At 38.1% G+C, this 26,778-nt stretch overlaps 2 protein-coding genes across 4 annotated transcripts in view; both read right to left on the minus strand.

Moving 5' to 3' along the window:
- LOC120523029 (interleukin-1 receptor type 1-like) overlaps positions 1-15,957 on the minus strand; it is a 60,121-nt gene extending 44,164 nt beyond the window's left edge. Inside the window, exons 1-3 of one of the 2 annotated variants that reach the window (XM_039743956.1) lie at positions 15,806-15,956; positions 14,143-14,301; positions 1,312-1,384 (exon numbers count right to left, since the gene is read on the minus strand). In XM_039743956.1, the coding sequence (XP_039599890.1) occupies positions 1,312-1,384 (73 nt within the window). In that variant the 5' untranslated portion in view covers positions 14,143-14,301; positions 15,806-15,956. Of the gene's footprint in view, positions 1-1,311; positions 1,385-14,142; positions 14,302-15,805 lie in introns of both variants that reach the window. The other variant, XM_039743955.1, reaches the window with a different exon arrangement.
- A 6,085-nt stretch (positions 15,958-22,042) lies between these two features.
- Positions 22,043-26,778, minus strand: part of LOC120523030 (interleukin-1 receptor type 1-like) — a 91,670-nt gene continuing 86,934 nt past the window's right edge. For both annotated transcript variants that reach the window (XM_039743957.1, XM_039743958.1), the window contains exons 11-12: positions 23,377-23,544; positions 22,043-22,696 (exon numbers count right to left, since the gene is read on the minus strand). In XM_039743957.1, the coding sequence (XP_039599891.1) occupies positions 22,332-22,696; positions 23,377-23,544 (533 nt within the window). In that variant the 3' untranslated portion in view covers positions 22,043-22,331. The remainder of the gene's footprint in view (positions 22,697-23,376; positions 23,545-26,778) is intronic.

Consider the following 26,778-nt stretch of genomic DNA (forward strand, 5'->3'; position numbering starts at 1 on the left):
ATTTTGAGACAGTCAACCGCTCTGTTACAACACTACCAAATAGGCCGAGCAATGCAATGGGTGGCCATTGATAGTCTGGGCCCATTTTTCCTGTCCCGACCTGGAAACAGTTACATTTTAGTAGTGGCTAATTATTTTATTCATCATTGAACTTTAATACATGTGTCCCATACACTGCAGATTGCATTAAATACTGTTATTACTCCAAACCCTAAGGCCTGGAGCTGGAGTCAATCCCAGCAGAAGACACATTGGAAACATTCACCCAAAATGTTTAAATTTACAGTCACTAGTCAACTTTCCTGAATCTCTTTGAATTGAGAAGGATGTCTGGAGACCCCACCAGAAACAAAATGAGCACAGGGAGAACATGAAGGCTGCATTTAGGAACTGAACTAGAGATCAAGCACTTTGATATGGTGAGGCAGCTCTTTTTACATTGGCTTATAGTTGACCTGTGGTATTAACTAAATTACATGAGAAAAAAAATAAAAGGATAAACTAAAGGCACAAAAAATTCCCACAGATATTTGAAATACTGATGACCTTGAACTTGAGGTACCTTTGAGACACAAAGGCCACAGGAACTGTCAAAACGTACTTTGAACTTAAAATTGGCTTCCCGCAAAGCCAAAACAAGTTCAACAAGAGCTTCTTTTAAAGATCTGCTCTATGATTACACACTTTTTTACTAGTATTAAGATCATGAGACTGTAATTTGATCCTCAAAACTGAAATGCTGCCAGTAACTTAACATTAAGTGAACTGAACTTGCTGAATGACGCTCCTAGTTAAAGCTTCCTATGAATGTAGCTTTTGTTCAAATTACACATCCTTGATGGGGCTTTTCATCCTAGAATGTAGTAGTGAAAACTATTTTTCCATCCATCTATCGCTTGAACCTGCTTAATCCAGTTCAGGGGCATGGGTGTCACTGCCTATTTGGGCAGCATCAGACACAAGGCAGAAACCAACACTGAATGCTGCACCGGTTCATCAAAGGGCAAACTCACGCACACCTCCAAACTCACTTATTTATGGCCAGTTTAGTGCCAGCATTCAATTGAACGTAAATATTAGAATGTTGGGGAAAAACTGGCACAGACATAATGACAGCATATGGACTCAGATAGTTCTGGCTAGTCCTCAAATCCAGTCTCTGGGATCAGTCGAGGAGCAACACTATCCACTGTGCCTCTGTACCACCCTGAATTTATTTAACATGACGCACATCTGGCTTCTGCAATAAATGAGGAAAATGTAAATTATCAGCTTATTTGTAATTCTTTTTGAACTGGAAAGTGTACTTACCTATGTAATTAGCCTTAGAGGGTACAAAAAAGAAAGCTGAGAGCACAATGAGGCCAAAAAGAGATACAAACATCTAAAAAATGAAAATAATACATAATTAATTCATGGTTTTTTTATTATTTAATTAATAATTTACATTTTTTTCCCATGCAAAAGTGCTGTTTTTCATTGTATTTAGCCATATACTTTTAGAAACTGACACATTCAAGAGAAACTGAATGTTATTGACGTACCCAAGTCTTGAAAGTCCTCACTTTTATTTTGATGTTTTTACATTACCATTATGATATAGAATATTATAAAATGATTCATTTTCCTGCCTACCCAGGGCCATTTTATTTTTGTTTTCTTTCTTGTCTTGTTTCATGGCACTGGTCCATGCTATTTGAGGTTGCTGTTGCTGGTTGCTATCACTCCTAGCTAAGATGGTGGCACACACGGTTCTACCTCCAAAGTTTTAAACAAAATGAATCAAAAACCAAAGTCAGTAATAGTTAGGCAAAGGAAGAAGTTACAGTTAAGGCTTTTGGCTTCAACCTCCAGTGGTTGATTAACATTTTGGTTTTTGTTGTGGGCTCCGTCTGACTCTTTGACACAGAACCACACTATTTTTTTTTTTTTTCATTTTTATTTTTTGAGAATTTCTCATTTTTATCCCCTTGACTCTTTATTTTTCAGTCTTGGCTTTATATTCTGACCAATCTGGAATGGTCTTTTTCCAGCTTTGGCCAGATTAAATGAAAGCTTAACCTTCTAAGCTGAGGAGAAACCGAGTGTGTATATAAGATAGGCAGTGACCTAGGGCTGCAACGATAAAATATTTCTTCTTTTGCCAATTTAATGATTTAATGTACAGATATGCTATAAATAATCTTTTACTCTAATGTGTAAAGATGAACGCATTATTTTCAATCTCTGAGTTATATTATTCCTAACATGAATCCCAGCTGTCATGTTAACAATTGTGATAACTTCAAAATGTTGTTCTGCCATTCTGCAGAATACTGTACTTCACAGGATATAGTGTAGTACATGTTCTTTGGGACTTTGTTTGCTAAAAAGAATGTTTGCACTTTTTTAGAAAATATTCATTCTTCTGTTTTATAAACACATTTACACCAATACAGAGTTGCAGGGAGGCATTAGGAGAGATTCAACCACTGACATGACAATACTGCAGCTTAAATCACATTTATGAATACAGCAACTCTCTGACATACCAACCCTTTGGAGTCAACAATCCACCTAACACAAATGTCTTTGCAATGTAGAGGGAAACCAGGGTACCTAAGGAAACCCACACAGACAAAGAGAGAATGTGAAGACTCCACACAGAGGGTAACAAGTACGAAGAATTGACCTTTGGTACCTGGGCCCATGATACAGCATTGCCACTCATTGTGCCTCCATTTTTTTGAAGAATAAGAGTTTCTTATTCTGTAAACTGTGACATTATATATTCTCAATGGAGTAGCACTGCCGTAACGTATTATCCCATTTTGAATTATGTCATCAGCACAGGATTTATGAAAAAATGAGCTTTTTCAATTATTAAATAAAACTCACAAGACAGGGGAAATCACGAAGATAACTCAAATTGCAAATCAACTGGCCAATATAGCAAACCCTTTGTGGCCCGCTAAGCCTAGTTATCATAGGCCTTGACACTCTGTCTATCTGCCCAACTCATACACCTTCTCTCTAGTCACCCTCTCATTTTTTTATTTCACTAATGAGCCTAATGCTAAACTTACAACTTTGCCAGTTGTAGCTCCATGGCACCACTACTTCAGAGGGACTTTAAATCCCCTTCTCTGGCTACAACTGGGCCCATGGACAACTGTAGGAACAGGGGCTGTTTCAGTTTTGCTACAGAGACTGTACACTAGAACTGCCATATCTCTCTGACCCCTGGTATTCCTGTACCCTTGGGCTCTTGAGACCCTGCATTTATGAGGTGGTTATTCATTACACTGATAAATTCTGTCAGTTTTTCAAAATATTTTAAACTCATCTGAAACCAATCCAATCCAATTTTATTTATAAAGCACTTTAAAACCAGCACAGGACCAAAGTGCTGTACAATAAATAGTTGATAGGTAAAACAACACAACATTTTTGCACATAAATAAGAATATGGTATAATACATAAATAAAACAGCCCTACGATAAAACAATATAAAATGGAATAAAATCAGCTAAAGACAACAAAAGTAAAATGAGCTAAAATGAACTTCTCACAAGGTATCAAAGGCCAGGGTAAAGAGATGGGTTTTTAAAAGAGACAGAGAAGAGGCCTGTCTAATCTATAGAGGCAAATCATTCCATAGCTTGGGAGCTGCTACAGCAAAAGCACGGTGGTCTCCTCTAAGTTTACGCTTAGTCCTTGGTACATTCAGGAGCAGCTGATCAGCTGACCTGAGAGAGCGAGTGGGTGAATAAGGCTGTAGGAGCTCAGAGAGATAGGGGGGGGGCAAGGCCATGAAGAGCTTTAAAAGCAAATAAAAAATTTTTAAAATGGATCCTAAAAGAAACGGGCAACCAGTGAAGTGTAACTAAAACAGGGGAAATGTGCTCAAATTTCCGAGTGCCAGTTAAAAGACAAGCAGCAGCATTTTGGACCCTCTGGAGATGAGTAATCAATGAGGCACTGACTCCTACATAAAGTGCATTACAGTAGTCCAGCCGAGTAGTAACAAAGGCATGGATTACTGTTTCAAAATGGTGCCGGGAAAGAATTGGCTTTATTTTAGCCAACAGCCGCAACTGGAAAAAGCTTGATTTAATGACCGACTTCATCTGGCTATCAAACTTAAGATCAGCATCCACCTTGACCCCAAGATTTGTGACAATTGGCTTATTGTACTGGGCCAAGGAACTTAAATACACTTTAGGGGTCTCAGTGGGGCCACCAAAAATGATCATCTCAGTCTTTTTTTCATTGAATTTTAAGAAATTAGAAGCCATCCAGGCTTTAACATCTCAGATGCAAGCTAAATTCTAATGTGGAGTATTTTAAATGTAAAACTTTCAGATGAAGGTGTCATGTGTCAGTCTAGGCTCCTCTTGGCTCATGTTTTTTTCTTGCAGTTTTTCAGTAAAATACTTCCTTGTTTGTTAATTGTTATTATCTATCAGTAAATCTGGGCTTAAGGATATGAGGCTTTCAGTTACTACTAGCTGCTCCAGTTTTGAGAAGGGCTTGTGTATGACAACATTTATTTTAGTGCTTCCTTATTAAACCTGACAGGTGGGTTCCAAGAAACAAAATCTGGAATTACTCTAATCTTGAAGAATTTTCCTAAACTGATAATACACTTGAATATCTACAACTACAACTTCTACTGTTCTTAGCAGATTACTTGGCTTCTGTAAGCTTGGCTTCACTATAGTCACCATGCCATTCACCCATTTTTTCACTTGGTTTGTCTTTCTCCAAGGTTTCCCAATACATTTCATTTACTCTTATTTTTCTGTCTGTTTTTTTTTAGATAAGAAAAATCCCAGCATAATGTCTTGGAACATGTCCAAGTGCTAAGAAGTGATCTCCTTATATCTTCTAAATATTCGATTGAGGATTTTCTTTAAAGTGAAATATCCTCTGAATTAATTTAATCCTAGGCCAATACAACTCTTATTATTAAACTATTGAACTCTCTTTTTTCTTCTAATTCCATGTATGGCAGATCTTTCTTCTGAAATTTGAGGTTTAACTTGTCATTTGTTTACATCTGCTGGCCAGAATATTTCTAATTTAAAGGAATTTTATCTCTTGGCTGATTATGTTCAAATCACTCAAATATTTTAAGTGCTACTCTGTTGCAGGGTTAAGCATACGTTTATGTTTATGATTGCTTTGGCTCTGAGGCCAAGGATCTGCATCAGTAATCGTAAGGTTGCCGGAGTGCCAGTCTGAATCCCATAAACGCCAGAGGTGACTCTACTCTGTTGGGCCCTTTAGTAAAGAAAGCCCATAACCTGCAATTGCTAATCTACATCCAGCCCTAGAAGCAGGTCCTTCAACTTACAGGGAAAATTTGTTGGTTTGTGGGTTGGTGACAGGATTGGCACTCCAGCCACAGTAAAAATCTCTCACTGTTCCAGTGTGGTGCTGAGGTGCCATCCATTGCATCGTGTGGTAAGTGCAGCAATGTGTTATCTTCGCATGCTCCCACCCTCTCTCTTTTTATTGATTGATCCTGTTGTCTTCTCTGTTTGTACTTTATTTTCACTCAATTTATGTTAGTTTTGCAACACTTTTAAGTCTCTTTCTGCCTATTTACAGTTTTTCCCAAATGTTTAAACTGTGGCTCAGTTTCTCAAAAAAAGAGTCAACTACTTTGTCAAAACACTACACATCTCTTGCAAAATGAAACACAAGACTAAAACCCATGTTCTCTTTTGTCAAGACTGATTCCTTCCACCAGAACAAATACACACAGCTAATATGTGTTCATATCTTACAGAGCATCAAATAAACACTGATGTGTTAAATTCAAAATACAACCATTGTGGAAGACGAATGTTCTCTTCGTTCCCTTGTACTAATTCATGTCTGAGAAGTAAGCTTTACAAAAATATGTAATAGCATGCTTTGTTTTTAGCAAACAGAAAAATATTTGTGCAAAGGACTCAAGGTCTGAGCATTCCACACGAGTCTGCCTCATCACGTTTTCCCTTAGCTTACATCTGAACGCCATAACAAAAGGGGCCAAGAAATCAAGTTGCATTGAAGGGGCTCAAGGATTGTGTATAATAAATTGTTGACTGTTACATTTTATAATGATATTAAATCACGCATTCTAGGGGTATAAAACTGGACCCCACCCAACAGACGGGTTTCAGAAGAGCCCGGACGCTGTCATGTACATTTGATTGTCTGCTTTTCTGGAACGCTTCTCACCGTGACTCTGAAAATAAAGCTGCTTTATAACCGCACCTGCTGTCGGGTCTGAGTTTTCGTCCACACCATCAAATGCCTTCATGTACGTTTTGGCTTCATGAGGGCATGTTATATATTCAAATGCATACAAGTGTGTGGAAAGAAGTTTCCTTTTTCTCATTTTGGTGAAGTGTAGACTTTTACAGCAGCATTTACAGTACTACATGGATATGCAACACAAATGTCACCTATTTTACTTGTATGGAGCAAAACTCAGTAATTTCACCTATGTAATATAAGTACTGTATAATGAGAAACACTACAAAGAAAATCAGTGCATAGATACAAAAAGGTAACAAAAGAAATATTTATTCATTACTACAAGATAAAGTGTCCACCTGAACTGGCAAAAGCAACTGTAAAATTCAATGAAACATTGGCATCTCGCCTCGTCAGACTAGAGGAATTCATCTATATTGGCTGCGAAGTTCTTCCTGGCCAGCAGCAGGGGTAAAGCACCCAACATGGCGGATCCATTCCTGGAATTCACCTGTGTAGATGTCATCACATGCTTCCTCCATTGCCTTTACAGTAATAGTGCCACATGCTCATGGGGTCTGCGTTTGTACACTTTCCACTGCCATGCTAAAAAGAATCCCTCTGTTGCATTTAGAAATGGGGGATATGGTGGAAGGTACAGCACTACAAAATGTGGGTTTTTGGTGAACCAGTCATGGACCCCTCTGACACATGATTGACCTGTTTTTCCAATGGAGTCTGCACAAGTGAGGGAGATGAGGGAGACTAATTGGTAAGTAGGGTGTTGCATTTTGAAGGCCAGTGTTTCTAGGTGAACAAAGTGTGCTAAGTGATGCAACTTGTGTTCAGAGATTTGAAAAACTCTAATTTAGAATGATATTTGAGTGAAACCAATAGAATTATGTTTAGAGTTCAGCAGTTTGGGGTCATGTTGTTGATATATGAGCTTCACGTTTTCAGAATTGTTTGCATAGTTCTATTTTTTGTGTTTATAAAATGAGAAAAATCTTTAATCAAAAAAGTCAGTCTATACAGGAATCGTGTATGTTGTCATATCAAACTTTTCTCAGACACGTAAGGCATGCAGAATGCGATGTGTGGTTCATACCCATTTCAACTGAAATACTTTAGAAAGTTTCACAAAATTTGCTAATTTAATGAAAATGAACTCTGCAACTGAAAATCCCTGGAAAAATTATATAGCGTGACTGGTCCTTTATCAGACACCATATAGCTGTGACAGACTCACAGAACGGTTTGATTTCTTCTTCAGATTGGCTAATTATGCAATAGTAGACTTTGGTTATTCTTCTGCTTTTGTGTCATACTTTCAGGAAATCCATTCCAATATATCTAAATATTTAATATCATTGAAAAATCCAAATCACTAACATTATTGTCAAAATCAGTGTTCTATATTTCTACTACAATGAACACAGAAGTGCTGCACTTGATTTTGCCTAACATTTTCATGAGACATGCATGACATGTAATGTAGACTTTTCAATCCACACTTCTCCAAACAAAGGGAGTGTGTGCCCATTTTGTTTATCAGTGTTGTCAAACAGTAAGTGTGCCCACTGCTTTTATGGGGAATGTTAGCGGACACAGGAAGGGATGGTGCCTCAGTCTAAATATTTATTTAATCTTTCTGTTCTTTCCTCCGCTGTGAGTTTGTCAGCTGAGTACCCTTTCCTAATATATAATGGATCATAAATTCCCAAAATAGATTGCCCACTTGTGCTTACACAAAAAGTATTAAGAATATATGACAAGTGTTGACAAGAGCACAACATTCAAATGAATATAGCTCCTTAATCCCAATTTCCCTGACTCTATCTAAAGCATAATCAAGCTGATATTTGACAATCTCCTTAACTACGCCTGTTTTGTAAATTATTGAACATTTCTGTGGTTGACTGTGTTAAAAAAAACTTGACAGTGTTTGTGCCAAATCTACTCTTAACCAGTTTTCATCTGAATTCCTGTATTTTTACTGAAAACCCATTTTAAAATAACAGCTGGAGTGCTCTGTACTAACTCCCGTCATAATTTTTAACACGTCTGTTGTGTCAATTCTAAATGAATTCTTCCTTAAATTATAAATATGTGTTTAGTAGCTTATACCCCACTGTTCAAGAAGCAGTCTAGCAGCTCATCCCTGACCTGTCTCAGGCATTGTTATATTTTTTGTAAAAGACACAATATCCCAATGCATATGCCATGTAACCTAATTTAGTGTGGTCTCACAGAATAAGACGTGAATTTCGAATGTTGGGGGCAACTCGTTAAAAAGTTTTTAGTGAATAGCAACAAAATCTGCTGCTGAAAATGTTCACTTTGCAGGGTTTCTTTCTAAAAATTCAACCTAACCTAACCAGCCTGGGTGCAACCAAAAACACACATGAAGCAAATTTAAAAAAAAAACTTGACATTGAAAGAAAACAAAAGGCTACAAACAGTCATAAAGCTCAGTGTCACAAGTTACCTGACGCTTATAGATACCATGGATTTACTCCATGGTATAACAACAGCAACTAGTCTTTAGAGAGGTACTGTATCTACAGTATATACTGTGTGTTAATACTCTATGGCTAAATCCTATGTAGCATGTTTGACATTTGCAATTAAGACAATAATGTTAACTTTCTTTGCAATGCAGCCTCGTCCGTGGTAATGCTAGAGTGTCACCTGCCACATTAACTGTTTCTGGTGTACTGTGTACCGAAATCTGCTTCTCTTCTCCTGTGTTCTTCATTATCAACAGTAAAAAGACCTCGCCTAACGGGCACTCTTTTCACCTCCTTTGCTCTGTGTGATGGCACACTGTTTAGTATAAATAGATACTGTACCGTTATTTTGCACATGAACTTACAGTAGCTTCAAACTGACTCCGGCTGTACTGTCTTAATTGTGAACAACATTGACCACGTACAGCCAGAGGCAGTGCATCATTCACTTGAAATGAGCAGACCGATTTTCTACACATTAAATGTATTTTCGGCAAACACAATGCACATTTATTTGTTTCACTAGGGCGCTTTTGGTGGAGTTCTCAGTGATGGAGGGTTTATCCATCATAAGCACGGACTTGATATAAGTTGGACGACCCTTAGCAGAGCACCAGCATGCTTTGTTGTTTGAATCACGGCCCCTAATTTGAGCTCCGTCTTCTTGAGATATTGGATTGGTTTAGAAATGTGAAATTTAGTGAATCGTCTAACTGTTCCCACTCATATTTAGGCAGAATTTGCTCATGGTAATCTCCAGTTGTATATATTTAATTACATTATATTATATATCATGCATCTGGCTCTGTGAGACTAAATTGAGTGTTATCCACAGTCTTAACCAGCTTGCTTGTTAGATAAATTCAAAATTATTATGCAGATTAAAAAGAACAATGGCACTTATCCCTGAGCTAAAACACAGTAAACAATAAGTACTTTTCAGAAAGTCTTTGCATTATAACCTGTTGTGTTCTGCCTTCAACCTGATTTTGTATCCATTCTCAAAATGTATCTTCTGTTCCTCTTTCTTTTTGTTTATGTGGTATGTTATGAAAAGCTTTTTAAAAAGTGAAATAAATAATGTTGCATGCACTCTTCTCATCAGTTTTAGCATATCAGTGAAACTCTGTATTGTGGACAATATACATATGAAACCCATAGAGACATATTTATATGCGTAACTGACCAGCAGAATAATGCAGGAAGACATCAAGTAGATTCCCAGAATACCACCACTGTATTTCATTTAGTCCAATGTTTGAAATGAATTATAGGCTCTGGTGGTGATGCATCCAAGGATTATAGTAAACTGTGATAGAAGGGGCTTTGGTAACAACCTTCTGCACCAAGAAGGTGTAACTGTGCTTCAAATGGAATTTACTTCATTAAAGAAAAAACTGCATGGTGGTAAAGAAAAATGGAGAAATCCAAGTACAAATAATCAAATACAAGAGAACAGGATCTGCTAACAACCCAATCTGACCAACAGACAATGGAGCATTACCTGATAGTGCAGCTTACAGACTTGCTCACCACATCACTATACTTATACATCCCCATTCTCAACCCTCTGTCCTTGCAGCCTGGCCTAATTTCCAGCTGCCAACTGAGTGTTTGTCCACTCTACACCAGACTACGTTTCAAAGTCACTTGGAAAATCATTTCTAACTTCTAACTTTACATTTTGATCCAGGGGCACAATGCTAGAACATTTTCCCTTGTAGCCTTTGGTATCTCTGCACAGGTAGCTTTCCCAGCATTTTCAGACCAGGCACCCCTTAGAAGGGGGGAAAAATTACAAAACCAACCTATAGGGACACACTAAACAAACACTGATTATCAGAAAATACATATTTTACTGATCAAGTACCAGGAAAATTTGTGAGATGGGTGCATGTGACTGTATAGTTTCTCAGTTTTGGGAGTGATGGATGATGGGCAGACTCTGATATCATCTTCTACGTGCAAATGTGCCCTTTACTTTGTCTTGATAGCAAAGAGTGCTGAGAATGTAAACCAAACTCTATATAATTGTTATCATATTTTCCTTTTTTTTTTTAGCAAAAGCTGGCTAATTATCACTTGACGATGCAGATGCTTGACCCAAGGATCTAGCCTTTATTTAAAATGTGGGTGTTTTTTCCCCCCAAAGTAGCTAAACCACCTGAAGTGCGACTGAGCAATAAAGAGTCATGAGTGATTGACAGTTATATGAACGACAGCAGTATATACAAAATGAGAGATGCAAGGCTTCACAGTCATTTTTATTGGCTCAGAACATTACGAGAGTGACTGGCTCAAATATAAGTTTGTGTGCTTCTGCTCATGCTTGGTGCAAGGGGTCTCCACATACAGTATGTTGAAGTCAAACTGCAGGGCACAGCAGCGCAGAGCAGCAACTAGTTGGGTTTTGATTGGCTGGTGAGATACATCGATGCCACTGCATGCACACTCCACAACATTGTCTGGATAGTAGGTTGTTTAGCAAGGAACTTTATTGTTTATATTCTGAATGGATGTCTTGGGGCAATTGTTTAAAATAAATGACAGAGAATAAAGGAGAAGAGAATAACTAGACCGTTGGATTACCAAGTAGACGTGATATTTATGAATTACTCACCAGATTTTTCCAATTATTTTGTGGAATCCCTTTGCCATTTACCACAGACCTCACTTTAAAAATCAATGCATTAAGCCAATTTTATACATGAAGCATCCACATTTGCACGAGGGTCAGACGGTGAAAATGATGTCAGATTTGGAGATACGCCCCTGCACACAATGTTTTTGCTGCACCTTGTATCCAAAATGGTGAATTTCAGGGGAAGGCTGGTTACATGGGTGCTAGAATGATGAATGAAGAGCTGACTATGACACAACAGGTCATCAAAATGGAAGGAAGACATGGAAAAACATTTGAAATGCACCTGCTTATCATGTAGGACCCCCCTACTCATGAGAATATTACACTCACACTTCCTTTTTAGTCAGTAGGTCTGGCACTGCACAACCATAAACCATGAAAAAGTAACTATAAAAGTTAAAAAAAGGTCACTTCCTTTGAAATAAATGGAAGAGGAAAGCAGTTATGAAAGTATATGTATGCATATATATATATACAGTAAATACATATGTCTGTATATACTGTAAATAAAATCCAATGTCTGTCTGTCTTCTTTTCACAAGAGAACTACTTCACAGATTTAGATCGATTTTTTTCTGTAATTTGTTTGAACATTCCGGTTGATTTTGCGACTTCTGTCATTGTGCTATGTATCATAGTTCACTTGCGGTACTGATTTATTTGCGAGAATCTGAGAGACACACAGCAGGCTGAGGGGAGGGGGGTAGGGCTCTCTGGGTGTGTACCTTACCTCCACTTAGCTAGCGAACAAGAGGACTACTTAACGGATTTAGATTGGGCTTTTTTCTAGAATTTGCTTGAACATTCCGGTTGATTTTTCGACTCTCTCTCATTCCACTAAGAATCATACTTCGCTTGCAGGAGCAATATATTCGCTCTAATCTGAGACAGAGGCTGTTGGCCGAGGGGAGGGGGAAGTGTGACCTCAGGAGTGGGGAGCTGGGCTGGCCCTCCTCATTCACCCGCCAGCTTCCATTCAAATCTCTGTTCCTCTGTCTAAGTTTTGGATCAGACCTTATCAAGCTGTTTGTTTATTGATTTTTAAAGTCCCTCCTGTTTCACTACTACTTGGGTGGAGTCATGGGTGTTGGCCAATATACATATATATACATATTTACATATATATATATATATATATGTAAATACCATTTATATTATATATTATATGTAAGTATGTATATTTAACAGAACAAGATGCAGGGGACAGAAAGATATGGAAGAAGATCATCCACTTTGGCAACCCCTAAAAGGTTCAGCCGAAAGAAGAAGATATGTAAGTATGTATATTAAACTGAATTGATTGAACTAATATCATTAGCAGATTATTATCGTGAAGAACCAACCTTATCAACCTGCAGATAAACGAATTAATTACATGGAAAAACTGCTGCTCGATAGGATGGGTTTAGAAAGAGGGCTGTCATTGATATGTGGGATGTAATTGGCCATGCAACAAGGACTGTGCCATACCATTTCTGTATTGCACAAATAGGCAAACTGTGCCACAAATACCAAAGACGAAGTAATGCTGAAAAAATTAGCAGTTTAGTGCACTGAGCCGCGGTTGCCATTTATCTCTGCCCAACGACCCACTTTACCGTCTGTGTATCTTTAGATTGGAATTAAAATCTTTAAAATAATTGTCACCTTTAGTATTCCATTAAACAAAAAATCAGTTGCTTTCCAAGTTCTTAGTGTTGACTAACATTAATAGCTAAATGGGGGATTTGGGGGACTAGCTGGGGTACTGTAACAATCCGATGAGAGAGAGGTTGGGAGCATGCGTTGATTACAGCACATTGCCGCACCCACCACACCACGAACCACCCAGATTGGAATACAAGTGCAGCCATGCAATGGGTGACACCTTAGCACCACAACCCAAGGTGCAAAGAAAAAGAAGTCACCACAAAAACTCCTCCAGAACAGCGCTGTTTACTGAACGAATCTCCTTAATTTAAATGTCTGCACTACTCCTGCCATTAGGCCTTTGGAAGGTGTCCTAACAATGACAGCAAAATACACAAAACACTACAAACAGAACTCTGACAGACTTGTTCAGAGCCTCACTTTCTTTTTACATTGCAAGCTAATTCTGCACTTCTCCACTCTGTTAACTGCCATGCAGGCTCAGGATTCAGAATTAGAACTGGAAAAGGTATTGCAGAAGTAAAAGATATTACTGTATCATCTGTACGAAAGTCAGACAGATGCTAGTGGCTGGTGATTTCATTTGGCCTTATCAGCAAGAATATCTCTGTGTAAGAAAGATGAGCAGGCCGACACAGAGACACACTTGGATAACCACTGCTCTTTAGTATTGTATATTATTCTGCTGAAGGTATATACTGTTCATACATAATTATTTTGAAATGTATCCTTGTTTGCTTTGTAAATTGCCTTGTAATGGTTTATTATATAAAAAGTGCTACATAAAATAAAAATGAAGTTAACTAATTGAAGCATGTAAATGTCACATACATATAGTCTTACATAGCTTTTCCAAGAAAGTAATCCCTACAGTTGGGCTCCATATTTCTAGATATACACCCACTCACCAGACACGCAGTATGGTTGTCACCCACAGGAGACAAAATATATGCAGTAATTTCCAAGGAAGTAGTCAAATACTTTCCGTAAACATTACACACATTTTATAAGGTCAAGATCATCTAGTCTGTACTTAAATTATATGTCTGCTCAGTATATTATAAATGTCAGAATTATGGAATTACCAGCTCTTTATCCCGTTTTACCTGTTAATTTTACACTTGTCTGTGCAAGGCAATTACATGGGAGAAGCAGTTTCATCAGAGATGCACAGGATGGTGTAACGGTGAGAGATTACGCCCTTAACCACAAATCGCAGTAAGTAAGTCTGGAGACAATTTGGCCCCATCGGGTAAGGCGTGAGGCTGTGACAAAAATAGTGAATAGGGAAACAGGTTATTAAAAAAAATAATAATGTAAACTGTGGGAAGCAAATGGGGATTCCCTGCCTTGGCTAACATGCTAGCTGTCACACCACAGTCACAACCTGTGCAGTGTCACTTCTCTGGCAACAGATCTTTCTGCAACTTTAATGCCGCTTATTCTGACCCCATCATAAACCTGATTGATAGTAAGAAGCATTTGTGTGCCAAAGTTAAAGTCCGTGGCTGGAAAAACAAAGCTGTGCATAAAGAACAAGCAAACAAACAAACAAACCAAGCTTGAGCTTTCTAGATATAGAGATGTTCAAAGCCTAATTGCATTACATGCAGCAAGCAGATGAGTGCCGGTGAGTGATGCCTCATCTGATCTGCCACTCTAGTGGACTTACAGAGCTGGCCACATCGGCAGTAATCGCCTGTGTTTGGTGAACCTTTAATGTCCACACTCGCAGGACACTGGCCACTTGTTATGAACTCTGCGCTCACTGCACTATAAAATAATTAAACTTTTTCTTTTTTTGGTTCCTGTTTTACTATCCTTGTTACACCCAAGGCATGTGTAGAAAACATGAACTTCATTTTTCAGGATATGGCTTTTAACCCAGTCACGGTTGGTGCGCTCTTCATACATTCCCACTGTGACTGCTTGTCAGTCTGGTTCGTGACTCTAGTGAATCTAAATCGGCCTGATTTGAGGGAGTGTGGCCCTGTTTTTTAGGCTCCCGTCTAGAGTTTTCTCCTACCTTACACTCTACACTGTTAGGATAGTCTCCAGCAACCCTGAAACTGGAAAGGAAAAAGCTGAATGGGCTGATGGACGGAGGGTAATGTGTGTGTCTCGGCCACCAGGTGGTGCCAAAGTGGCACAGCTTGTACAGTATATTTCAAAACTCTCCTTTTCTGCTTCTTGGTTTTCTTTCTAGATGGAGTAATAATTATAATATTTAATTTATATAGCACCTTCAGAGTGTTCTCTTCAGTCCATATCTTCAGTCATTTTATTAAACATCCAGATTAATTTAATGAATTGCTCAAGCAAGTTCCATTCTAAAGCATACTCCATCCATCCATCGACTCATCCATCCATACAATTTAAAATCTGCTTACATGGGGGGCCAGTAAATATTCTGGCAGCCCTGGGCACAAGGCAGAAAGCAGCTCTGGTGAAGTTGCTGAGCTAAAGAGCTTATTGTTATCATATACAGGCTGCTGCCCAAAGATTTCTATTATTTGTGAAGTGTGTCCTGTTTTTTCCTATTTTGTGAGATCCATTAAAATGTTGCTTGTAAAAAGTTTTGCAAATTTTATCAGCGAATAAAAAAGCACAAGCTTAAGACTCTTGTCATTGCCTGTATTCAGTGGCTTTACGAGATAAAGAGCAGAATGACTGACAGAAAAATTGTCTGCATTTTCATATTGCTAAATTGCACCCTGGAATATATTTTCTGGCCTGTTCAGGAAGAAGAAATTGAAAAGATCGTCTTACCTTGTCACTAACATGCATTTTACCTGCTGCTGTGTCACAGAAAACACCAGAAGGACTTGACTGAAAATGTGGCAGACCTCAAATCGCATGAGTCCCCACCTCCAGTTTCACGTCGCCACGACGCATGACACCACCCATTAAGTGGAATTTCCCACCACTTCCTGAAGGACAGACCTGCAGCTACTGAAATTTGAAAAAGTAAAAAAAACAATGAAATAAATAAGTAAGCTTAACCAATGCAAGTACGCCTGCAGGATTTCAAACAAAAGCATTCTGATTGGGCTTTTCCTTTGGTGTATTTTACTTGTTTGCTTCAGTCCTCTGGCTCAATCACCTTTGTGTCTACACTTTTCATTTGGTTTTCTGTTTCAAAGCAGATATGTTTAGACTATCACACCCCTGCAATCCCTGATTTTATTTCTTTTGTTTTTCAGACCAGAAAAGTCAGATTCCTAATGGGCGGCTGCCAACCTCTTTTTTACATTTTTTTCTTCAGGATTAAATTCATCTTGAGTTTTAAGAATTAACATAAAGACCCGACCGAAACACCTGAACAATTTTGTGGCTACAACACTGAACTGGACACCAACCTGCTGCTAACCAACTCTACCATCGACAGCACAATGAAAATCAATTTGGGCTTTTGGCTGGACCCCCTCAGGACTGATCCTCCTTTATGAAGTGTTACTCCATGCTTTTCTTACTCAGTTATTGCCATTTGCTTCTGCTTCTTTGGCTTGTACACATTGTCTGTTTTTCTTCCACACTATTTAAACTCTCTTCTGCATTATGCAAAACATCTGTGTTTGACACCTTTTTCAATTTATTATATCTTTACTCTCCATTGGTTAATACTAAATTCCATCCTTTTTAACAAAGTGTATGACATATTTTGTCATTTCATATGCCTGACCTCATGTGGCGAGAGTATGCAGTCAGTTCCTGGAGGATGAAGGAATTGATACCATTGACTGTCCCCCACGCTTACCTAACCTAAATCCAATAGAACACCTCTGGGGCATGATGTTTCGGTCGATTCGACACCACCAGGTTGCACCACACCTTCATGCACTAAACAATAATCAATTCTACGTTTTTAACCTTATACCACAATGCTACCTTAACAAAGCCACTTTCAATTACTTCTTCATTAATTGCTCAAAAAAATTAAAGGGACATTTTGAAAACACATCAGATCTCAATACTGGATATCTATACTGATATGGACTGGGTAATGTGTTAGGAACAAAAGGATGCCAAATGAAAATTATCAACCTACAGAGGGCTGAATTCAAAGACACCCTGGAAATCAAAGTGAAAAAATGATGCGGCAGGCCAGTCCATTTTCATTGCAGAATCTCAAAATCATACTCAGTAGTTTGTATGGCCCCCACATGCTTGTATGCATGCCTGACAATGTCAAGGTTGCTCCTCCACCAGTGCATCACTGAGCTCCTGGGCAGTCTGTGGTGCAACCTGGTGGTGTCGGATCGACCAAAACATAATGTCCCAGGGGTGTTCTATTGGATTTAGGTTAGGTAAGCGTGGGGGACAGTCAATGGTATCAATTCCTTCATCCTCCAGGAACTGACTGCATACTCTCGCCACATGAGGTCAGGCATTGTTGTGTACCAAGAGGAACCCAGGACCCACTGCACCAGCACAGGGTCGGACAATGGGTCCAAGACTTTCATCCTGATACCTAATGTCATTCAAGATGCCGTTGTCTAGCCTGTAGAGGTCTGTGCGTCCCTCCATGGATATGCCGCCCCAGACCATCACTGACCCATCACCAAACTGGTCACGCTGAATGATGTTACAGGCTACCACTAGTGACAATGACCGTAGCCAAATGCAAAACTAGTGAAAAAACAGATGAGGAGAGAAATATGTCAGTGGCCTCCACCTGTTAAACCATTCATTACTGTTTTTTCGGGGTCGTCTCATTGTTGCCTCTCTAGTGCATCAAAGCAGCTGAAACTGATTAACAAGCCCATCTGCTACTTCACTGACCTGATCAATAGCCCAGAAGTTTCAATGACTTGATGCTCTACTCTGATTGAGAAGTGTTCCTTTAATTTTTTTGAGCAGTATATTATTAATCTCTGTTTATTTTTCCTGTTAACTCCCATATGCTGTTTCTGTTTAACTTTTTCTACATGTCTTACTCTATTCACATTACCTCGAATGTCAGCTGTGTGCTCCAACTCCCATAAAGGTATGAATTATTTTATCTTCTCTCCTTTTAGTTTGCTCCACTTCTTAATGATACTTCTCTGCAGTTTCTCTATTACTTTCATCATTTCCTTGCTTTCCTTGTTTCTGCTGATTTCTTCAGCACTTTCATACTTCGAAACACCTGGCAAAGGATTTATAAGTGGAAAAACTTTCCAAGTGGCTCCTTTTTGTAAGGAATAGTTATAACTGAAACAATTACACGTGTAACTTATCAGTTTTTCAAGTCTGAACAATTAATTTTAAAAATATATTATGCTTTTTCTCTAAAATGGTGTTTTTTCATGGTAAATCATCAAAAGGTTGGTCATGACAGAGCAATTCTGTTTCTGGATTTGGATTCAGCACCCTCAGATTTATAAAGAACAACTGACAAGGTTGAATTGTTTTTTGCATGCCAGCAGGTGTCTTTGTTTTGTGTTAATTTCCTCTACCACTCTACCTATTAGCATCTTTTCTGTACTTGTTAGATTATTTTTGTATATTTCAACCGTTCTTACTTTTAGTTTTCTGTTTCAGTTCTTCAGTTCAAAATTTAAGAAAAGCTGTTCTTTAAAACCGGTGCAGCTGGTCCTCATATAAAGTACAAACCATTTAGATTACATTCTTTCAATTAATGTCATTCTTTATTATAATTTCAGCATTTTACATGCGCTCTCACATGTCCCATTCACACCACACATCTTATAAGATAATTTTCTGTCTACTTCATGTTTTCAAAACCATCACATCATCAAATCATTATTTTTTTGTCACAATAACTGAAGATCCCTGGGGTGTGTGGTATGTGTGGTAGAATGTATTGCAAGTATTGTAAGTCCCACAGAAAAATGTTGGGACACCAACTCAATCGTCCTCATTTTAATTCAGTCCAACAAAAATCAACGAAAAGGGCCACTCTTACAAGTAATAACAGAAGCAAAATAAGAGAGCCATCAGGCTAGGTAAGTGAGCCGGGTGTTTCAAGTTGCAAAGATCTCCATCTTGCGGTGCAGTCTGTTCCAAACTGAACACCACCTTACAGCAGCCTTGGGTGTTATAGGCGCAGAACCTGAAGGGGCAGAGTCAGTTGCCCTCACTGGACGATCTTCTCGGTACTGTGGAGGGAACAAAAGAGAAGGTTAACATGCGCACACCCTCTCGACCCAAGGTGGTCCACAGATGTGCATGTGTGACGGGTGCTATGTTCCACTGCTCCACTCGGTACAGTAATTTGTTGCACATTATGTGCTGTGTGTGCTTCACTTACTGAGGCTAAGCGCAAGTAAGAATTCAATTGCACTGGTGGCATAGGGCACACACACACACACATATGCATGTGTATAAAATTAAATTATTAAGAACATTATTGACACTCCCTGCGTAGAGCCTCTGTTTGCTCTCAAAACGGTCTTGCTTTTTCGTGGCATGAATTCCACAGTCACATACTGACACAATCGCAGATTTGTCAGCTGCACGTTCATGTTGTGAATTTCCCATTGTACCACATCCGAAAGGTTTTCTGTTGGATTCAGATCCAGTGACTGGGTAGGCCACTGGATTCAGTGTCATGTTCATGAAAACAGTTTAAGATGACTTTTGCTTTGTGTCATGGTGTACTATTGTGCTGCGAGTAGCCATTAGAAGATGTGGCTGTGAATGGGTGTATATGGTCAGCAACAGTTCTCAAATAAGGCAGTGGCATTCAGTCAATGACTGACTGGTATTGATGAGGCCTAAGAAAACATTCCTAATACCATTAAATCACCAGCACTAGCCTGGACTGTTGACACAAGGCAGATTAAGTACATGGATTCATGCTGTTGGCGACACATTTTGACTCTACAATCTGTGTGCCTCAGCAGAAATCAAGATTCGTCAGACCACGCTATGTTTTTCCAAAACTGTCCAGTTTTGATGGACCTGTGTCCCATTGAAGCCTCACCTTTTTGTTCTTGGCTGACTGATGTGGAACCCAACATGGCCATCTGCTGATGTAGCCCATCCGCCTCAAGGTTCAATGCTTTGTGCTTTCTGAGAAGCTTTTCTGCTCACCACAGTTGTACAGAGCGGTTATCTGAGTTACTGAAGCCTTTCTGTCAGCTTGAACAAGTCTGGCCATTCTCCTCTCTAACCACTCTCATCATCAAGGAGTTTCCCTCCACAGAACTGTCACTCACTGGATGTTTTTTGTTTTTTTCCAGCATTTTGAATAAACTCTGGAGTCTCTTGTGTGTGAAAATCCCAGGAGATCAGCAGTTGCAAAAATACCCAAACCAGACCATCTAGCAGCAATCACATTTGTGTCCATTTTGGTGTGAACTGCAGATGAAGCCACTGACCTGCATTTGAATGAATTTATGGATTGCGCTGATGCCATGTGATTGTCCGATTAGGTAACAGCATGAATAAGTAGGTGCACAGGTTGTCAAGAAGAGACTATCAGGTGTGTTACACTGTTTTGGGTCCATCTGAAATACTTATGGGGAGGGATTTGGGTGTGACACAGACCTGAAAACCACAGGAAGTCCAGCTTCAGTAAATACCAAACCTCTTTTTTTTGGATTTTATTGATTTTATTAAAATCAAATAACATTCCATACAAATAAGTCAAATTTTACAAGACTTGGTTCGAAACAAATCAACTCTCACCCATGTGTAAATACCAGACCTCTAACTGGCAAGGACCACCTCCTGGAAGGAAGTCTTTCATGATACTGCTCTAGAGATGATTGACTCATTTTTTTTTATCTTGAAGGAGAAATTGGAAGCCAACCAAGGATTCTTCTTCACTCAGAGTGCCACTTGTATATGCAGAAGTTACCAGGCTGTAGACAGGAGAATGTCGGAGATCTTTACATCATGATTTGACAGTAGTTTGAAAACCATAGGGAAGGATGAGCTATGCCCGTCTGACTTATGTGTTCTTTTTGAAACTTTGAATGTTTCATTAATTAACCCACTAACTCGTTGAAATTTTACTAATGCAGCTACTTTAATTGATGCATGTGCAGCCACCTTACAGTTAGAAGTCACCAAGACTTCATAAGATCAGTCTCTAGCACTGCCTATTTTGGTCCACCAAAATAAAAGAATAACAGCCACTGGAAGTGGGTCCTAATTTGTTAGACCACGTTTATCAGGTGATTTTGGTTTTGTATTTATGTAATATTGTGATGTCTACTTATTTTGTACTTTTGTGTTAATTTGTTTGTATGCCCTGTCCCCTTTACGCAGAGCCAAAGGAGGCGAGGCCACTGGATAATGAAGATGGGATACTACTATGTTATCGTTTAAAGGGAAGTTTCTACATTACATTCTGTGGCTTTTGATTCCTGTTTCCTGATTTTGTAATTTTGTATTGGATTTTCTAGCTTCAATGTCTGCTTAAAGTATGGTTTAAGGATTCTGTCTCAGATTTGTTTGATTTAGGTTTTTGCATTTTAGACAAAACACATTTTTTCTTGCCTTGCCGTTTTGTTAATATTTTTCTTTAAATAAATTCTTTAAAAATTACATTTAAATATTAACTTTGCTTTTGTTCTTTTTATGACAAGATGTTTTTCTGAATCTTGTTTATTTTAAAGCCTGGTCTCCATTTTGGGGCCTGTGTGAAAGCCTACCTTTTGGATTGGGGCTAGGCTGCCTGAAGTGAGGCCTATCAAGGGAGATTTTGTGGTTTATTAGAGGTGTGCACCCATTTTTGAGCTTTGGCACAAATTATGACAGTCATTAACATGAATTAACAGATCATTAGTTCATAAATATTTAAACAGTTATGTTATTAAATGATAATTTATGTGTTTGTAACAGTTTATAACTTTCAATTAGTCATTTACAAGCATTATATAATCCTTTGTAAAGGTTTACCATTGAAAATTCTTATATAATGAAAGCATAGCACAGTTATACATCAACTCAAGTAAGTAAAGTTTATATTTTCTTCTTATGCATATGTGAATATTTACTCCTGGCACTCCAGTTTCCTTTGACCTGCCGGTTTATTTGTATGTCATGTCTACATTGGTTGCACTTTTAACGGGTTTCAGCTCTGCACAGAAAATAAGTAAATAAAAAGCAAGTAAAAACCACAAGTGAATACAAGTGAATAATTTTTAGTGTTTTTAATTTTCATAGGGAATTGAAAGTGTCTTTTGAATTTTCTTTTGTGTCTCATGTGGAACAGTGCTTTGTAAAAATAATGTGTACATTGAACCAGATACTCACAATTCATCACACACACCCAAAATATAAAAAGAACTGTAGTGTCACTACATATTTACAAGGCTGTATTTTAAGGACAATTCATATATTAAACAGAGAGAGGAAAATTGCTTTTATCTGACTGTTTTTCCTCAATCATTGGCATGAGGTACCGGACTTGTTTCCAAAAACGGGTTGATGGTGACATGTATTTCCCTGTGAAGCTTCCTTTCCAATGTACAGCTCCTTGCTTCTCCTTAAAATATTTTACTGATTCAGGAAAGGCAGAATAGTCTTGTATTACCTCCAGCTCAATCAAAATGACTTTTACTTTATTACATATCAAGGCATCATACAATCCAGTGTGGAGTTCAAACAGAACAAGGGGATCGTATTCATCATATAGTTTAGACGCATAGATGAAAATTAATCTTCTGCTTTTCTGAATGTTTTTCAGCACCACATCTGTCACAGCTAGAAAAATAAAGCCAATTGACATTATTAGTTATTTTCAACGAATACCACATTACTGAATATGATTGAATGCAGCATTAACATTCTCATTTGTTTCCTTTTAGATAGATAGATAGATAGATAGATAGATAGATAGATAGATAGATAGATAGATAGATAGATAGATAGATAGATAGATAGATAGATAGATATTTTATTAATAGTATAGCAATATAAGGTTTATGGAGGCATATGAGGAAATCATTTTAGGACCAGGTTACAGGAAGTTCAGTGGTCTTATGGTCAGGTGAAGAAGCTGTTCCTGAACTGGATGGAGTGAGTGGTGAGGCTTCAGTAGCGCTTCCCAAAAGGAATAAGTGAAAACCAAGGATGAGCTCAATTTATTATTGTATTGCATCCTTTTTCAAATGTAACGTGTTTAACATTGTCTGAGTCGGACATAGACTTTAGGTGCTGAAGTACGGCCTAATGTTACCACGGCTGGCTTTGGGCTCATGGCAGGCCTCAAGAGTTAATTAACAGTGTTATACACTTTACTTTACAACTACTAAAAATGGCTAACATGGACAAGGCAGTATTTTTACTTTGGGTTTAGAGAAATCAAAATCTCACTGCACTCTGTCAGCTTGCTTCTGTTTTATTAGACAGACCCCAGTGAACAGTCAGGTATCTAATCTCACCTTCACCAGGCAGTTCATCTCTACCAAATATAAAGAGTTTATATCCACATTTCTTCTCCAGCACATGAGGAAGAACCTGAAGAGCAAACTGAGCAGCCTTGTTTGATGGTGCCCAGGGATTATTTTTGGAATAGACAACATACGCATCGTAAGTCTTTCCATCGCTTTCTGAAAAAAAAAAAAAAGCAATGAAATTATATACAATGTGCTGGTGGGCACTCACACCCCAAAAAACAACCCAGCAAAATGTTTAATTCAAGGCGGACAAGGTTAGTTATGAGTAAAGCGCTATGAAAGAATTAAAGTGGCAGAATATTCTTTAATACCAGAAGTGTTATTCATTTCAATGGGCATGAAGCTTTTACATTTTCAAAATAATTCATCAGTGTGCATGTCATGTTCCCGACCTTTCTCAACTTTTCCCTAAATAGCTGCATAACATATTTCCATGCTGCTGTACTTCTATAATTCCATTCATGAAAGGGACTGATGATATTGAAACTGAACGCTGGTAACCCAGGTGTAAACTGACGTCTTTTCTCTGGCACACACTTGACTGCAGTTACATAATGTTTTTATTGCTCCTTCTGCTGTTATTGAGTTTATTGAACACTGCTGCTCATGTGTGCGTGACATCTTTTTATTTGTATTTACTTACACTGTATATCAGTAAGTCATTTCATAACAAGCTTAGCCCTGAACAGGTTTTGGGGGTGCTGGAGCCTATCCTAGCTAGCACAGGGCAAAAGGCTGGAACAAACCCTGGACAGGGTACCAGTCCATTACAGGGCACACAAACACACACACACACAGGGCCACTTTAGTATCAGCAGTCCACCTAAACTCCATCTCTTTGGACAATGGGAGGAAACCAGAGCACCCGGAGGAAACCCACACAGACACAGGGAGAACATGCAAAATGCACGCAGGGAGGACACTGGACATGAACCCTGGTCTCCTTACTGCAAGGACAGCAGCACAACTTAAAGCGCCTCCTATTTATTCATGTATTTTATTTATATTTGTAAAGCAGATAAAACCAGTCAAATCAACTAGATATAATACTGATAGTGTAAAAAGCCAAAGAAATAAACTCCTTACAGTATCCTGATAATAGCAGGTGTCATGATTCTTAATCGTGTATTACTACCAATCATTCCTAATCATTTTTGTATTCACAATTTTCATTTTTTTGTCTAGTTATTTACTAGATTGTCACTGTAGCTGTGGTGTCCTCACATTGCCATTTTGTTAAAGTGTTCTTGTAAAGGCTAACATTGCCACAAAATCCTTGTTGCTGCTGTTGGTGCATCCGTGTTGTTGTTAACTTTTACTCTGCCATTTTTGTAACTTTATGCATTTGTTACTGGATATCATTCTGAGTTTTTCCATTAAGAAATTGTAAATTAGCTTAATATTTGATTGAATATTTTCTAAACTAGTAAGAACGCAAAACTGAAATGATAAACAAATGTGAAACAGAGTTGAAATATAAAAGGCAAAATCCATATATAAAGAACATCGTGTATAGTATTTACTGTACAAAAACTGCAATGCAAAACACGAAAGTGACACTTGTGTGACATAAGAAATATACATGTGGTGCTGCACACTTAGAGAAGACAGAGAGGGCCTTTTATTGTCTAGTTTTCATTTTTGTGCCAAAGGAAATCTACCTGATGGTTTTCCTTGCTTTTTTTATTATTTTGTTTCTATTTTGGTTGCTAATTTAATTTTTCATGGGCACCGCCATTTTATCTTTTTATTGATAACAATGAGACTCCATTGCCACCAACTAAACCAATGGAAGGTGCATTATGTGACATCATTTTCCAAAAGCTGTTTAAAAAACTACATTTTTGTGATGCTAGGAGTGAGTTTAAAACACTTTCACAGCTTTAGACTCTGTCTTTGTTGAGTTTGAGTCCTTCCCACAAAACTTTGTCTTTCAGAATGTTCGTTGATCTAAGAGGCTGAGGAAAATGAAACCCTGAATGAAACCTGTCAAGTGTTAGAATGTGTTTAGATTCTATGTCTGCAAGGTTTCACATCTTAAAATTATGTTTCATAACTAATAAAATATTAACAGAGAACAAACAACAGCTTAGCTTTTTTAGTGCAATGTTATTATTTTGAATCTTAGTTTTTGCATGTCTCATCATACTTCTCCTTAGTGACAATTTTATAGATAAGCAGCAGTGTCTCTTATACAAAGTAAACGAGAAGTTCTATTAATGTATTTTTGCACTCATACAAGAAAAATAAATATCAATAATACAGGGAGCATAAGGCAGTGTTTCTCAACCTCAGTCCTGGGGGCACACTGTGGCTGCAGGTTTTTGTTCCAACCAGATTCCTAATCAGTGACAATACCTGATAGCATTGATCTCATTTAATTAGCTGGTATTATTTTTGTTTTATTCTACATTCAAAAAAGCACAACAGCATTATTTTTACATTTATAAGACATTTAGAAATATTTCTGCTTTTGCTATTGATTTAAATGCTTAACTCTCTTTTGTTGATTTCATTATATTTTGCCCTTTCTCTGTGCAGTTCTTCCCCTTTGTTGTATCTTATTAACACTAGAATTACCAAAGCCTACGAAAAAACTTGTAAATCCGGCCCACCTTAAATCCCTTCGCACCTCTCTGTCAGTGTATAAATTTTAATATATATGTATATACAGTATGTATTTTTTTTTTTTTACCAAACTTAGTTTTCTAATTTCTACATTGTTCCCAAAACACAGAACTTGAGAAATAACACATCACTTAATTAGCCCAGGAGTCCAATTAGAAATAGAAGCAGGTTGGAACAAAAACCAGCAGCCACAGTGTGCCCCCAGGACCGAGGTTGGGAAACACTGGCATAAGGTCATGTAAATGTCATAATGAGTGGTTGGAAATAGAACTAGATGCTTAACATTGATAATGAAAACTGCAATTTACTTTCGGAAACTAACCACATACTTTAAAAAACTGTGTTTTTTTGTTATTAATGGAAAAAATATGACTAAAGTAACACAAAAAAATGAAAATGCACATGCTATCTTAAAGCATTAATAACTAAATATATAGACCTTAATGGTTAAAAAAATGGTTAAAGACTCTCTAAAGAGTTCAGATTCAGGTCAGATTATCTGCCTTCTTCCCACTTCCTAAAGATGCAGAGGTTGTGCTGATTGGTGCCTCTAAGTGGGCCAGGTTGTGAGTTCATCAGTGAGAGTTCCCGCTGAAGGACTGCGCTGGTCTCCAGGGTTATTTCCTGCCAATGACAGATGCTGCCGGGATGGCCTTGGCTCAACAAGACTCATTCTTTTAGTATGTGTGTCCCAAAGTTGCACTGATATTCAGAAACAAATCTCTCTCTGTACTCAAGTTGATTAAATACTTCCCAGCT

Source organism: Polypterus senegalus, chromosome 2 (assembly GCF_016835505.1).
Source record: "Polypterus senegalus isolate Bchr_013 chromosome 2, ASM1683550v1, whole genome shotgun sequence".
NCBI classification, from domain to species: Eukaryota; Metazoa; Chordata; class Cladistia; order Polypteriformes; family Polypteridae; genus Polypterus; species Polypterus senegalus.